This window comes from Felis catus, chromosome B2 (assembly GCF_018350175.1).
Source record: "Felis catus isolate Fca126 chromosome B2, F.catus_Fca126_mat1.0, whole genome shotgun sequence".
Classification (NCBI taxonomy): Eukaryota; Metazoa; Chordata; class Mammalia; order Carnivora; family Felidae; genus Felis; species Felis catus.
In genome coordinates this window covers 40,779,699-40,796,045 of record NC_058372.1, presented here as the reverse complement: position 1 = coordinate 40,796,045, position 16,347 = coordinate 40,779,699, and the positions used below count along the sequence as shown (strand labels likewise).

General features: G+C 47.1%; 2 protein-coding genes across 3 annotated transcripts in view; one reads left to right on the top strand and one right to left on the bottom strand.

Moving 5' to 3' along the window:
- BICRAL (BICRA like chromatin remodeling complex associated protein) overlaps window positions 1-13,304 on the bottom strand; it is a 106,583-nt gene extending 93,279 nt beyond the window's left edge. The window contains exon 1 of one of the 2 annotated variants that reach the window (XM_023253982.2): window positions 11,563-13,304. The gene's annotated coding sequence lies outside the window, so the exon portion shown is untranslated. The remainder of the gene's footprint in view (window positions 1-11,562) is intronic. The other variant, XM_045057575.1, reaches the window with a different exon arrangement.
- A 269-nt stretch (window positions 13,305-13,573) lies between these two features.
- On the top strand, window positions 13,574-15,537 carry TBCC (tubulin folding cofactor C). The gene has a single exon (XM_003986144.6). The coding sequence runs from the start codon at window positions 14,061-14,063 to the stop codon at window positions 15,186-15,188; it is 1,128 nt and encodes a 375-aa protein (XP_003986193.4). The 5' UTR covers window positions 13,574-14,060; the 3' UTR covers window positions 15,189-15,537.
- The last annotated feature ends 810 nt before the right edge of the window (window positions 15,538-16,347 follow it).

The following is a 16,347-nucleotide window of genomic DNA, read 5'->3' as shown; positions in this document are numbered from 1 at the left end:
ACATCATGATCTCACAGTTTGTGGGTTCAAGCCCCGTGTCGGGCTCTGGGCTGACAGTTCGGAGCCTGGAGCCTGCTTCGGATTCTGTGTCTCCCTCTATCTCTGCCCCTCCCCTGCTCACATTCTGTCTGTCTCTCTCTCTCTCTCTCTCTCTCAAAAATAAATAAACATTAAAAAATCTTTTTTAAAATGATAAAACAATAGAAAAAATGGAGATGAAGGGCAGGGGGCGGGGCTCACTCATGAGCAAAATCACTATCTCCCTACCCATAGGCCTCCTAGGATGTACTCAGATTTGTGCCTCAGCAAATTTCGAGTTACTACATGGCAGGGACCCCTGGGTTCCCTTCCAGAGAGTAGAATTCACAACTGTTAGAGCCACAAACCCTCACGCTGTAGCCTGTTACATATGCACATTCCCAAACTTTATATGCCATTGGTCCCTCATCCAAATCTTTCACTTTTTATGAGCAAACCTTCAGTATTTTTACAAATGAAAGGAGGAGAAAAGTATGTGCAGTACAAACAGGTCCCCACTTGACAAGACGTTCCGCAGGAAATTAGCTCAGCACCCGTATTTCCTTATTGCCATCACTTGATAATGACACAAAAAATGTCCTTTCATCCTTGCCAATGAATGCTTTTGAACACCATAATGTCAAGGCGTCATTCACAAAACCATTTTTTTCAAACTTTTTTGACTATAACCTATAAAAAGAAATACATTTTATCTGGCAAGTCATGTATATGTATACATAAAACATATATACATAATATAAACCCGTTTATGCAACACAATGCATTCTGACATCTTCTGTTTCTTTTGCCTTGTTTTTAAAGATTTTATTAAAAACGTTTTTTAAGTTTATTTATTCTGAGAGACAGAGAAAGCATGGGGGAAGGGGGAGAGAGAGAGAGAGAGAGAGAGAGAGAGAGAGAGAGAGAATCCCAACCAGGCTCTGTGCTTCCCAGCACAGAGACTAATGTGGGGCTCAATCCCGTAAACTGTGAGATCATGACCTGAGCCAAAATCAAGAGTCGGAGGCTTAACCAACTGAGCCACCCAGGTGCCCCTAAAGATTTTATTTTTAAGTAATCTCTACACCCAATGTGGGGCTCAAACTGATAACCCTGAGATCAAGAGTTGCATGGTCTACTGACTGAGTCAGCTAGGCAGCCTTCTTTTGCCATTTTTTTTAAAAATGTAGACCGCCATCTACTAAATGGATTTCATGACCTTTATTGGGTTGGAACTTATGTCTTAATATAGTAGTTTGTAGCACTTCCCAGCAAAGTGGCATTTTACAGCAAATCATTAAGTCCTACTTAAGACCTTAAAAGTTCTAGGCAGAAGAGTTTTAGAGGAGTAATTTTTTTGTTTCTTATTTAACTTTCGACTGCCAGGATACTTTAAAAGCATTTGATCTTAATAAATGAGCGTTGCAACAAAAGCCTTTAAATTATCTCAAAACCTTGTGGGTCACTATTCCCTTCACACTGAAGAAGAAAGAAACGAAAGTAGAAAAGGTACCCCCACCACGTCCGCCCCCCTCAATCTGTATTAAAAACTCAGATCTGTTTGGGAGTTAAAATGCAGCAATATCTTTTAAAAGAATCTTAAAACTGAGGGGCTTGGGTGGCTCAGTTGGTTAAGTATTGGACTCTTGATAGTGGCTCTGGTCATGATCTCAAGGTTACTGAGATAGAGCCCTGTGTCAGGTCTGTGCTGACAGTATGAAGCCTGCTTGAGATTCATTCTCTCTCTCTCTCTCTCTCTCTCTCTCTCTCTCTGCCCCTCCATGAGTGCATACACTCTCTCTCTCAAAATAAAGAAGTAAGCAAAACAACAACAACAAAATGAATCTTAAAGTTGCTGTTGCTTCAAATTATTACCCCCCTGGCAAGGTTACCATGGAGATCAAATGAGATAATATAAGGAAGTACCTGATGGCTCCTCCCTATCATTCAGGTTCCTGGGTTATCCTCTCTTGGCTATGTCTCATCTCTGCATGACCAGGAGGCTCATTCACTTGCTGAGCACCTGCCCTGCTGGGCATTAGAGAACAGAGTCCCTCAAGGAGTTTACTGGCTCCATCAATGAAAATAAATATCATTAAAAACTAGGGTTCTATGCAAACTGGTGCAGCCACTCTGGGAAACAGTATGGAGATTCCTCAAAAAGTTAAAAATAGAACTACCCTACAATCCAGCAATCACGCTGCTAGATATTTACCGAAAGAGCAAAAAAATACGAATTCAAAGGGATATATGCACCCTGACGTTTATAGCAGCATTATTTACAATAGCCAAATTATGGAAACAGCCCAAGTTGCCATTGACTGATGAATGGATGAAGAAGATGAGGTATATATACAACGGAATATGTATGATTCAGCCGTAAAAAGAATGAAATCTTGGCATTTGCAGTGACATGGATGGAGCCAGAGAGTGCAATGCTGAGTCAGTTAGAAAAAGACAAATACCATATCATTTCACTCATATGCGGAAATTCAGAAACAAACGAATGAGTAAAGGGACAAAAAAAGAAGAGAGAGAGGCAAACCAAGAAACAGACCCTTCACGACAGAGAGCAAACTGATGGTTACCAGAGGGGAGGTGGGCAGGGGGATTGGTAAAGTAAGTGATGGGGATTAAAGCGTGTACTTGTTGTGATGAGCACCAGGTGTGGTATGAAGTGTTGAATCACTATATTGTACACCTGAAACGAATGTTACACTGTCTGTTAACTAACTGGAATTTAAATAAAAACATTATAGGGGCGCCTGGGTGGCTCAGTCGGTTAAGTGTCCGACTTCAGCTCAGGTCACTATCTCGCGGTCCGTGAGTTCGAGCCCCGCGTCGGGCTCTGGGCTGATGGCTCGGAGCCTGGAGCCTGCTTCCGATTCTGTGTCTCCCTCTCTCTCTGCCCCTCCCCCATTCATGCTCTGTCTCTCTCTGTCTCAAAAATAAATAAACGTTAAAAAAATTAAAAAAAAAAATAAAAATAAATAAAAACATTATATACACACATATGTAATTTAAAAAGAAACTGGTTTTTGGATCTTGAAAAAAACCACAAACAAAACCAAAAAACTAGGATTCTAAAGTGCCCGGGCTGAATAATTCATTTATTCCTCTGACAGGTCATTATTGTGAGCCTTTCATGCCAAGCATGATGGGATTATGGAATAGAAAAAACGGTAGACACGACCGCAGCCCTTATGGTGTCTACAGAGAGTTTAGTGTTTGAGAAAATAGCCATTAATATTACATAACATACAACTGTTTTACACTCCCTGTAAGGTGAGGTAAGATTAGATCAGTGGTTTCCCCAAAGTAAAGATTTCAGGTAGGCGATCATAAAAGAAATACTTAAAAAACAGAAAGAGAGAGAAAGAAATGATATGATCTCTCAGTATAGTTCTTCAAACTGAATTAATTGTCATAAAAAAAAATCACGGCGTATCCTTATTTTTTCTTTAAACTATAAGCTAGCTTTTGTCCTGGTTTTAAAGGGTCCAGCAGACCTTGTCCAGCTCCCTCTTTCTAGATTTCTCTGGTTTTCTTTTGCAGCACTATTTGCATGCAAAATCTGCCTAAATATGCCCCAGAATTGCAGAAAGGCTGGACATTAAAGGGCCCTTTCTGAGACGGTCACATGCACATAGCACATTCTGGTCCCACCACTTGTCTAGAGGGCTGGGAAGTAGGTGCTAAGGAACAAAGGTCAGCAACCGGAAGGCAGAAAGGAACCTGGCAATTGTCGGGGGCCTACTACAGGCCTGGCCCAATGCTTGGTACTTTTCCCACACATTATTTTATTACCTCATTTCACATCACGACAATCCTGGGAGAAATAGATCTTTCTTTCCCCCCACTTTACCGTTGGGGGAAATTGAGCTCAGAGAGGTTACGTACCATGCTCAATGTCACACAGCTAGTAATCAGAATTTAAACTCGGATCTGTCTACTTTTTACCATCACCCCACTTTACTGACAGGAAGAGACATAAGAGAAAGAACAGATGCAGGGAAGCTTTAAAAGATTTACATGCCTTTGCCACAAAAGGAATTCGAAATTATATTCAAAAGACAATTTTTTCCCCAAATTTTTATTTAAATTTTAGTTAGTTAACATATAGTGTAATATTGGTTTCAGGAGTAGAATTTAGTGATTCATCACTTACACAGAACACCCAATGCTCATCACAACAAGTACCCTCCTTTTTTCTTTTTTTTTTTAAGTTTATTTATTTATTTTGAGAAACAGACAGAGCATGAGTGGGGGAGGGATAGAGAGACAGAGGGAGAGAGAGAATCCCAAGCAGGCTCCACACCGTCAGCACAGAGCCTGATGCCAGGCTGGAAGTCACGAACTGTGAGATCATGACATGAGCTGAAATCAGGAGTCGGATGCTTAACCGACTGAGCCACCTCGACGCCCCAACAAGTGCCCTTCTTAATACCCATCCTGCATTTATTAAAAGACAATTTAGATAGCTGATTATATGTCTCTCTATTTTATAGTCAACAGTTTTGGTGCTTCTAATTCAGCCTCTTTACTGATCAGCTCAGCAAATACCCTCTTTTGCCCCTGGACTCTGTCTGTCCCTTACCCTAGAAATGAGAGCCAGAAGCCCCTGACCCACTTCTAATCACAGTCCTAGGAGAACTCCTGTTTCTGACCCAGCTCTTCAGCCATCAACTCATCTATTTAACATCTATTTATCGTGCACTTCCTGGGCTCTGGGCACTGTGCTACGCAGACAGCATGGAATAAAACACTTCTGTGCTTGGAGAAGCCCAAGCTGTAGAATACATATCTGTAAATAGATACTGACTTTACAACCTGATAAACATTCATCCAGAGCCAATGGAAGGAATAATCCTGTAGGCTTCCTGGAAGAGGTGTGTAAAATAGGTCTCGTAGGAGGCAAGCGCTGTCAAATAGAGATTAAGCATAGGATCACAGGCAGCAGGACAAGAAAGCAAGCAGCAGGTCGCAAATGGACGTACCAGCTCTTTCCAAACACGATCTTCCCTGGTTCACTGTCTCTTGTACTAGGATCACCATGGACCCAGCTCCTCAAGCCAGTACCTTCCACAATTCTCTGCCCTCCTTCATCCCTCACTTCCAGTGAGTCAGAGTCCTGTGTAGTCTCTTAAATCTCTCACACATTACCCCTTCCTTCTCTGTCCTCACCCATCACCATAGTCCTGTATCTCTACTTCTCCTGGGCTCCTACAACAGCCTCCAAACTCATACTGTTACTTTTGCTCCAAGTGAATCTATTCCACACAGAGCATCCAGCCTGATCCTTTGTTAAAGAAAAAAAAAAGAAAGAAAAAGAATCTGATTTTGCCATTGCCCTGCTGAAATCCTTCACCAGTTCCCAGTGCTTTCAAGATTAAGCCAAAACCGCCTGACGGGATTTACAAGACCCTTGGCGGTCTGGCCCCTGCTCACTACTCTAACCTCAACTCTGATCTCCACTTCCGGCTTCCATGGGCCACCGGTCTCCTAACGCGGTGGCTTACAACCCTGGCTGCCCACTAGAACCACATGGGGAGCTTCAAAAAATACCAGTGTATGGAGTGCCTGGGTGGCTCAGTCGGTTAAGCCTCGACATCAGCTCAGGTCACGATCTCAGGGCTCGTGGGTTCAAGCCCCGCGTCGGGTTCTGGGCTGATAGCTCAGAGCCTGGAGCCTGCTTTGGGTTCCATGTCTCCCTCTCTCTCTGTCCCTCCCCAGCTCGCACTCTATCTCTTTAGAAATAAATCAACATTAAAAAAAAAAAAAAAGAAAAAATAAACAGTGGCCAGGTCTCACTCCCAGGGGTTATGACTGAACTATTCATGGGAAGGCCGTGGGCATCAGGATTTTGTAAAGCCTTCCATAGGTACTAACGGGCAACCAGGGTTGAGGACGTTGCTCTTTTTCTCACGTCCAGGTTTGTTACGCATGCCCTGTCTCTGTTGCTAGAGGCACTGAAGCTCTTCTAGCTTCCTGGCCATCAAGCCAGGGACTTCCTGTCTTTTTCACTGTATTCCTAGTACCTAGAACGGTGCCCAGATCATAGTTGGCGCTCTATGAGTATCTGCGGAAAGGCATGCACGAGTGACTGCTTTCTCCCTTCTCCTGGCTGGAGATCACTCATTTTGCAGGATGCAGCTGCGATTTACTAAAAGACATCCCCCCACCCTATTCCCCTGGTCTGGGTTAGGTTTGTACGCCCAGGATTTCCCCTGTTTTAGTATGTATCACACGACATTGTCTGTGTCCCTCGTTTAGGCTGTAAACTCCAAGGGAACTGTGTGTGTGTGTGCTCAGCACCTAGCAAAGGGCCAAGCCTGCGGTCGGTGTTGATGAAGTAAGTGCGGCAGGTACAAATGGAAGCAGCGGGCATGGTGTGTAGGTGTCCTGGCAGGGTCTGGTGTGGCTGGAGTAAAGGCGACGGTGGGAGACGCGGCTGGGGAGGTACAGAGCTCGGAAGCCCACTGACGCACTGTCAGTACAATCGGGTGTGGTATCATGATCAGACGGGTGGTGTTAAGAAGCTTGGACCCAGGAACCAGGCTGACCCACTTCGAATCTTAGCTGTGCCACTTAGTAGCTCTTGGTCCCGAGGAAGTCACTGTCGCTTCTTCAGTTATCCATCCGTTAAATGGGGATAACAATAGTACCTACATCACGGGCATGTTTCAACTGAATGAGGTAATACATGCAGGTGTGCAGCCATCACCTGGCACACGGTAAATGCCATGTAAGATTTAACAAAACGACTTACATATTTCTACATACACACACACAGCACGGTGGGTCGTCTGCAAAGATGGCTGCCAATCCCTTCCACCTGAGTGACTGCTGTTCCACCCATCAAGAGGCGGAGTCTGTTTCTCCTCCTGTTGAATTGCGCTGGCCTTGTGATTTGCTTTGACCCCGTGACTGCACTGGAAGTGACACGGTACCAATTCCGGTCCGAGCCTTAAGAGGCTCGTGGCATCTGCCTGTGCTCCCTTGGAAGCCAGCCAGCACGCAAAGCTTAAGCTCGAACTACCGCGTGCTAAGAGACCAAGCGTGAGAGAGAGGCCGAGCAGTGAGTTGCACCAGGCGACGGCCAGCACCAAGGCCCCAGACTTGGGAGTGAGGCAGTCTTGGGGCCTCCAGCCCCAGCTGAGCCCACAGAACTGTGAAAAATAATAAATTACTGTTAAGCCGGTGAGTTTGGGGATGGTCATGCAGCTAAATAGGATTGAAACTTACACACAGAAGAAAAAGGACACCACTGGGGCAATAAGGACTTCATTTTAGGCCATCTACTTAAGATGAGGTATTTTGGATAGAAGACAGTTACAAGGATAGTAAATGGTTACATGGCAATATCTAGAAAGGTACTGGCAGTTCAGGGTTGGGTTCAGGAGAGAGGCGGAGGAGGAGGTAAGCAACAGAGAGGTGGTCAGCACATGGACAGCAGGCCAAGGAGATGGTAAGCTGGTCAAGGAGGTGAGACGAGTGAGAAGAGGGGTACTGGGAGAGAAACCTGGCTCAGTCGGTCTGACCCTTGATTTCAGCTGAGGTCAAGATCTCACTGTCCTTGAGAGATCCAGCCCCGCCTCTGGCTCCATGCTGCACTGGGCGTGGAGCCTGCTTGGGATTCCCTCTGTGTCTCTGTTTCTCTCTCTCTCTCTCTCTCTCTCTCTCTCTCTCTCTCTCTCTCTCAGTCTGTCAGGGAGACAAGAAGCAGCAGTGATGTGGGGTGGACAGGGGACTAAGACAGAACCAGAGGCCGTGCTTCAAGAAGGGGTATTCGAGTGCTTTGAGCTACAAACAGCAATGGATTTGAAGGTAGGAGGGAGGTGGGCACTCTCACTTTCAAATAAAGTGGCAGACGCAGAAGTCATAGGGGAAGGGGCTGAGGAGGGAAGGATAACTGAGAAACCAGTCATAGCAAATGTAGATTATGCTTTTAAAAGTCAGGGGGTGGAGGGATGGGTGAAGATGCTCAAAGGGTACAAACTTCCAGGTATAAGATGGGTAAGTTCTGGAGACGTGATGTACGGCATGCTGATTATAGTTAATTGTATCATCTATTGAAACTTGCTATGAGAGTAGATCTTTTGTTTTTATTATTTTAAAATTTTAAAATGTTTATTCATTTTTTGAGAGAAGGAGAGTGCGTGTGCACGGCGGGGGCTGGGGGAGTAGGAGGGAGACACAGAATCCGAAGCAGGCTCCAGGCTCTGAGCTGTCAGCACAGAGCCCGATGTGGTGCTTGAACCCACCCAACTGTGAGATCGTGACCTGAGCAGAAGTCAGACGCTTAATTGACTAAGTCACCCAGGCGCCTCGAGAGTAGATTTTAAAAGTTCTCACCAGACACATACAGAAAAGGTAACTACGTGAGGTGATAGATATGTTAACTAAACTTATTGTGGTGATCACTTTGCAATATATATCTCAAACCATCACGTTGTATATCTTAAATTCACACGGTGTTATTTATCAAATTATATGTCAATAAAGCTGGGGGGGGGGATAAACCTAATTACCTATTACTCCCCCAATTTTGTTTCTTTTCTAGACAGAGAGAAAGAAGGGGAGGGGCAGAGAGAGAGAGGGAGAGAGAGAATCCCAAGCAGGCTCCGAGCTGTCAGTGCAGAGCCCAATGCGGGTTTCGAACTCAAGAACCTCAAGAACCATGCGATCATCACCTGAGCTATTTGGAAACTTAACTGACTGAGCCACACAGGCGCCCCTCACTGCCTACTTTTACAGAGAACCCAGAAACCATCTGACTCATCTGCCAATTACCAAACATACAAATTTCCCTATAGCTGCACCCTCCCTGCTGATGTGGCATGTTTAAACTGCAGTTTAGGAGGTAGTGGTGGCTTAGTCCGTCTGACTCTTGATTTCAGCTCAAGATCTCACTGTCTTTGAGAGACTGAGCCCACCTCTGGCTCCATGCTGCGCTGGGCATGGAGCCTGCTTGGGATTCTCTCCCCCCTGCCCTCCCCCCCCCCCCCCCCATGCTCTCTCTCTCAAAATAAATACATAAACCTTACAAAACAAAAAACGCTGCAGTTTAATGTAGGGGGACTTGATCAGCATTTTTGAAATGCAGTAAGTAGAATAGAAAATAGTATCTATTGCACACAGTAAGAGTATTTACTGTTTCTTAAAGCTTCTGTTTCAGTTACCATGTATCTGTGACTGTGGGTTGAGGTCAAAAAGTTTGTGTATGTTGGGAAACATGCACAATAAAAAGTTAAAACAGCCTTGCAGTAGAGAATCTGCCCCAGCTCTCTATCTAGGGCTGATCCTTGCACCTGTGCTTTGGTCCGACAGCCCCCACTCCCCACCCCAGCCCCCCTCTCCCCAACCCCCCCCCCTCGCCCCCTTCCCCCTGCCCCACCAGCCTTTTCAGGATCCTTGTATTATGGACCTATGTTTTCTCTGTAAAAAAAACACCTCACTGGCTTCCTCCCAACCCCCAGCTAGTGGCCCTTCCCCTCATGGTCAAACTTCTCCAAAGACTTATCTGTGTGTCACTAGCTCGGTTACGGCGTTCCATCTCTGCTCACACTCGTGTGGTATGCCTCCTGCCCACAGCAGTCCTCTGGCACAGCTCTCCACAAAGTCACCAGTGACTCCATGAGCCCATACATCTAGAAGACACTTTCCAGTGTTCACTCACTTCTCCTTATCGATTCCTGGTCACCCTTCCAGCCTCAGCTCAACCCCCAAGGAAGCCTTCACTGACCTCCCCAGCAAGGTCAAACCTCCCCCTGGAGGCACTCACTGTTCCTCTTTTCCTCTGTAACACTGTCACTGTTACAATTTTACATATTTGTGCCATTATCTGCCCAGGTTAGGCCTCCCCAAGAGGAAAGAGGCTATGCCTGTCTTTATTCACCTTGGCAGCCTGAGGGCCTCCCTGGGCTCAGTGGGGGAGGGGTGGGGCACAGTAAGTGCTTCATAAACTGATGCTGGCTTAATGAACGGTGCCAGCCTCTGGGCTAGGCATTAGATGCACAATGATGCAAACAGTTCCAGAAAGAGAAGGGTTTTGAAGAGTATATGAGAGTCAGGGGCAAAGGTGGAAGGAAGGGGCCTGTTCCTGTCCTGCTTCCCAGACCAACGTGGTGTCTTTTCAAGGACAGCACATGCCTTCACGCGGTCATCTTTCATGGTCCGGAAAGTTGGAAAATTTGCCTAACATTTGACACTTGCATGGAGAGCTCTTTAATGAGTGCTTTATATCCAATAGTCAACGTCTGCTGAAAGATACCGTCTCTTTTGGAACTGAGCTACCAGAAAACGGCCTGGAACTGTTTATTTGCCTGGTATCTCTCATCCACACAGGGTCTCTGATAAACTCCACAGAACAGCAAAAGGACTTACTCCTGGCTGCCTAGACACCCAAAAACTGTTTTCTGTACTGAGATACTTTCATTTCCTGCAGCATAAATACATAAACATTCACTTTATGACATTACAAGATCAAATGAATACGACAAATACTTAACATCTAACACAGTATGGAGACATAACCAGCAAAATCGAGACTTGGGAAACTCTACTGAACTAATAATAATCAGGCTTTTCTAACAAAACAATTGGTAGGGGGGCAGGATTTAAAAGTGATTTAAGGAACATATCAGCTAGACACATTATATGGAACTTTTTTGGCTCCTTATTCAATAAATAAGTTAAAATGGGGAAATTATAGGATAATCGAGGAAATACGAATATAGGCTGGAACTCTGATGATAAGGAAATATCACTACTTTTTTGGAGTGTGGTGATATGCGGTTATGGTTTTTTTTAATTATTTTTGAAAATGTTTTATTTATTTTTGAGAGACAGAGTATGAGCAGGGGAGGCGCAGAGGGAGACACAGAATCCGAAGCAGGCTCCAGGCTCTGAGCTGTCAGCACAGAGCCCGACGTGGGGCTCGAAGCCACGAACCATGAGATCATGACCTGAGCTGACGTTAGACATTTAACCGACTGAGCCACCCAGGCACCCCATATGTGGTTATGTTTTAAAAAGGTAGGGGCGCCTGAGTGGCTCAGTGGCTTTAAGCATCTGACTCTCGACTTCAGCTCAGGCCACGATCTCACTGTTCATGAGATGAAGCCCCGCATTGGGTTCCACATTGCATGGAGCCTGCCTAGGATTCTCTCTCCCTCTGTCTCTGCCCCTCCCTGTGCGCACTCTCTTTCACTCTCTCAAAATAAATAAGTAAACTTTGAAAAGGTAGTCCTCATCATTTTGAGAGACATATTGAAATATTTATAGATTATGAAATATGAAATAATATAATGTTTGGGATTTGCTGTAAAATAATCAGGGTGATGGGGTGTGTAAGTGGTCAGAGATGCAGAAGAAATCGGACTGTCAGTTGGTAATTGCTGAAGCTTGGGTGATACATACACATCACCTCTACTGTCCCCATTCCTGTGCTTGAAAATTTCAGGATCTTCTTATAAAGTAAATCTAACAATTAGAACCATAAACCATCAATTTTTGTTAAATAATTTTTAAAGTCTGTAATACCTTAGAATTCTTTCAAGATGTCTAGGAGAGGCGTAGTACTTGATTCACAAACTCCTGAAGGTTATGAAAGTAGGATTCAGAAGTCTCAAGCTGCTTGCCTTTTGCCACATTTCACGTCGTCGTAATACATCACCCTCTTTCCTTCCACTCAACAGGCACTTACCTCCCAGGAGCTGGGATCCATTTCAAGGATGCACACTGAATTGTCTGCCCTCAAATGTCAGAAAAAAGACACAAATACAGCCCGGCACTGCTGGCAGTTTTATAACCCTCCTATTGCTTTTGAACATAGAAACATAGCTTTATATTCATGTTCTGACCACCTACCTACCTTGGCTTGCAGCTGTGCTGGGGTCTGTAAAGAACAGTCAAGCCAATCCTTCATGATGACCACACCACTGACCACTGTCCATTCCCACGCAGGCCCAACATCGGTCTTTGAAACTGCCTCCAACAACCTGTCCCTTTTTGTCCTTTACCTCTTCTCATAAAAGTTTGAACTGCCCAACTTAAAATATTCAGAAACTTCCGAAGTCTCTTGGCCTCTATGCCAAAACCTGTTTGGGGGCAGAAATGAAGCTCTTGGGAAGGCTTAATGACATTCAATTCCACCTCTGATACAGACACTAACGACCACCCATAGTCCACTATGGCTAATGCAGAAATGTTGCCTCACTGCACCTGCAGCTCCAGTAAACCTCAGTTGGCTCCAAACTTGAGTGGGACACATTCAATTGCTGAAAAACTTAAGGGAGGCAGGTCAGGTTTTTGTTTTTGGGGTCGTTCCCCCTAGCAAAATAAATCTTCTTTAAACCTTCCTTGGTTAAATCAACTCTTCATAAAATGACGCAGCTATTGTACGCCTCCGTATGGCTTAGACAAGTTAACCAGCTATCTTTCTTTCACCAGCCTCATAACCAAACCACACAAAAAGCCTCGTCTAGTCTGCACATGAAACAAAGCGAACGAAAACGAAGAATATATACTACAAGCGTTAAGCACAGGATTTTTTCAGCACCCCGGTTCCCATCTGCTGCACAAACACCCGGGACCCCCACCCCTATCCCCCGGGGCGCACAATTTGCCCAACAGTGCGATGTGTGCTTGCTTTCAGTGGAAAAATAAGGGAATTGACGTGTTTTGCTGTTTTAAGTGGGAACGGAAAGAGGAGAGTGGGGCGTGAAAAACGAAATAAGTCGTAATTCTCTCGTTTCCTCCCATCTTTCTACGCATCAAAATGCAGGTGTATCAGTGAAATTTCAACGGACAGTTTCTTGGGCAAATACCCCAATTAGCAACGATGGGAGGCTGCGAACGGGGGTGGAGATCAGGGTGAAACCGAAGCCAGGCAAGGCGGGCGCGGTCAAAGGCGTGCCCTGCGCTCCCCGGGCTGCCCCGAGCACGCGAGGTTGCCGCGCGCCCGCAGCCCGCGGCGTCCCGGCTCTCAGCCGGCCGGTGGCCCTGCGTTTTGCTAGTGACTGCGCCGGCTTGGCTGCCCACTCACACCTCCGGCTGATCCCGACTTTAGGCTAGGCTCATTCACTTCCGGTGACAAATCCCTCCCACCACCCTAGAAATAATGTAACATTTCCCCCAACGCTTTCCTAAAGACCGACGGTCCCACGGGAGAGCAGCAGAACCCCGGGCTCGGGTCTCACCCCCGCGCGGCCAGCGGCGCGCAGCTGCAGAGCGACTGACCTCGAAGGGGGGGAGGACGTGGGAGGAAGAGGAAGGGGGTGTGGAATCTCACCCTCCCCCGCCCCCACCCCTCCGACTGCAGCAATTGGCCAAAAAAATAGTAATCCGTTTTTAGACTGCCCCTGGGCCCCCGGAACCCGGTTGCAGTGAGAAACCCAGTCTCTCCCATCCCAGTGCCCCTCGCCTACTCCCGCCCCCGTAAGTGCCTGCGGGAATCCAGGAGACCCAGGCCACGCGGAACTGCAGCGGCTGAGGGGGGAAGGCGGGTAGAATGAGGGTTTGGGGGCGGCAGGAATGGGTTGGGGGAGGGGGTGGTGGAAGGGAAAAGAAAAAACCAGAGGCATGCAAGCGGCTCCCTAGCCAGCTGTTCCAGCTGCCGCTTCCTCCGACGCGGGCCGGGCGGTGCAATATTCCACCCCCCCCTCCATCTTTCTCACCACTACCTGTCCCCCCACCCACCATACGCACACATTCCCCCCACCAGTAGCGGATCTCCGGCCTGTAAGGGGGTAGTAGGGAGGAGCTGGGGGGAGGGGGAGGCCTGCGAGTTTCTAACCTTGTTCTTATAAACAAACCCACATGTGCAGCTGCCGCTGCTGCAACTCACCCCACAATCCCGGATATAAGTCCTGCCCCTTTAAGAGGAAAAAAAGCTTCCCCCTCCTGTCTCCCACCCCACCCATCCACAAGGACCTTTGTCTCCCCACCCCCCTTGTCAATCGGCCCCGCCTCATATCCCCGCCCTCTCCGACGCGGAGGAGCCAATGGGCTAAGAAAATAAGGCCGGGGCTGACGTAAGCATGTCCGGCCAATCACAGGACGCGTTGGTGGGAGGCCTCTCGCAGGGCGCGCCAGGAGGAAGCAAGGCAGGAGAAAGGAAGCTTGAAGTCAAGATGGAGACTGCTGCTTGCTCCGCCGCCGCGGCGAATGGGGCCGTGGGGTCGCAGCGGGACCGGAGCCTGGTGCCTGAGCGGCTTCAGAGACGAGAGCAAGAGCGTCAACTGGAGGTGGAAAGGCGGAAGCAAAAGCGGCAGAACCAGGAGGTGGAGGAGGAGAAGAGCGACTTTTTCGCTGCCGCCTTCGCTCGGGAGCGAGCGGCCGTGGAAGAGCTTCTGGAGGGCGGAGAATCCATGGAGCGGCTGGAGGAGGCGGCCGCTCGGCTCCAGGGCCTGCAGAAACTTGTCAACGACTCGGTTTTGTTTCTGGCCGCCTACGACCTGCGGCAGGGACAGGAGGCGCTGACGCGGCTACAGACGACCCTGGCCGAGCGGCGCCAGGAGCTGCAGCCCAAGAAGCGTTTCGCTTTCAAGACCCGGAGGAAGGACGCTGCTTCGGCCGCCAAAGTAGACTCCGCTCCTGGAGCCCCGGCGGCGGAAGGCATCCTGGCCTCCCCGCCGCCCTTGAAGGAGGAGGGAGGCATCGGCTCCAGCTGGGTCTTCGGCTTCTCCAACGTGGAGTCCCAAGTCTTGGAGAAGAGGGCAGAGGAGCTGCACCAGCGTGACGTTCTTTTGACCGAACTGAGCAAATGCACAGTCAGACTGTATGGCAATCCCAACACCCTGCGGCTGGCCAAAGCCCGAAGTTGCACGGTGCTCTGCGGCCCAGTGTCCACCTCTGTGTTCTTGGAGGACTGCAGTGATTGCGTGCTGGCCGTGGCCTGCCAACAGCTGCGCGTACACACTACGAGAGACACCCGCATCTTCTTGCAGGTGACCAGCAGGGCCATCGTGGAAGACTGTAGCGGGATCCAGTTCGCCCCTTATACCTGGAGCTACCCGGGTATCGACAAGGACTTCGAGGGCTCTGGTTTAGATAGGAGCAAAAATAACTGGAACGACGTCGACGATTTTAACTGGCTGGCCCGGGATATGGCCTCCCCAAACTGGAGTATTCTTCCTGAAGAAGAGCGAATGGTCCAGTGGGACTAAGAGGTTGTCACTATATTCTTCACTCCTACCAAATACTTCCCATGTGGGACCGACTCCTGCTACTGGGATCTCAAAGTTTACTTACTGTTACCACGCTTTGTATGTTTTCGGTATTTTCAGCCTTGAGATTGTGTTAGGCTCCTACTTGTGATTTCCGTTAAATTCACAACAGGTCTAACACTTTGAAGCATTTTTGCTCTTCTGGTAATGTGTAGTAGCTTTAATTAATTGACTATGATAGTTTGAAACAGAGGTAAAGAGTGTCCGTGTATGTTGGTTGTTAATGCTTTGTGTATTTAAAACTTACTGCATGATAAAGTAGACCCTCAATAAATACTTAATAAATGAATTTGTAGGGCTCTAGTAGGAGGCAGTTAATGTGGAAGTATGTTATCAAACCTGAAAACACTAGCCCTTGAGAGCTCTTGACTTGAAACTTTCACTTCCATAGGTATTACTCAGCAGGGCGGTGGAAGGACTCTGGTCTTCAGGTACACATTAGCTTGGGCTTCCGGAATCCAGCTACTCATCGACTTGTTTGGATCCAAAGTTTTGGCATTGACCCCAGGAGACTCATGAGGCTTACCAACTGTGAAACCAAAATAATTATAGCTACCAAATTTTTTGTTCACTTAAAAGGTTGTAGACACTATTCTAAGCACCTTACTCCTGTAAACATGACGTTTAGTCCAGAAAATCTTAGGTAGGTTCTGTGAACACCATTTTTCAAGCGAGGTAGGTGAGTTGCCAGAGTCACACAGCTCAAGGGGACTGGGAAACCAGGTGGTCTGGCTCCAGAGCCCACCTTCTCCACCCCTGGAACATACTGATTTTGAATAGCGTTAGTTGAGTTGGAAAGAGAGCTTTCCGGAGTCATTAAAGAGGGCAAATTGCTTTTCCTAAATTCTCAGGAATAAATGTTACATATCTTCACACAGAAACGTATAGCCGAGTCTTAATTTTTTCCACTCAAATTTTGCTGTGATCGGGTACTATTATAAATTTGGATTTTGCTCTATGTTCTCACCCATATTCTTAAATGGAAAGTTCTAAGAGTTTCGAAAAGCTTTTTGGGGTCTAGTGCCTTGTATCTGTAGACATAGGATTTGAATTTAATAATGACCATTAGTATTAAAGTGCTTATCGTACCTTAAGTATA

Coding starts and splice junctions, on each gene's coding strand:
- TBCC (XM_003986144.6), top strand. CDS start 14,061: ATGTCCGGCCAATCACAGGACGCGTTGGTGGGAGGCCTCTCGCAGGGC.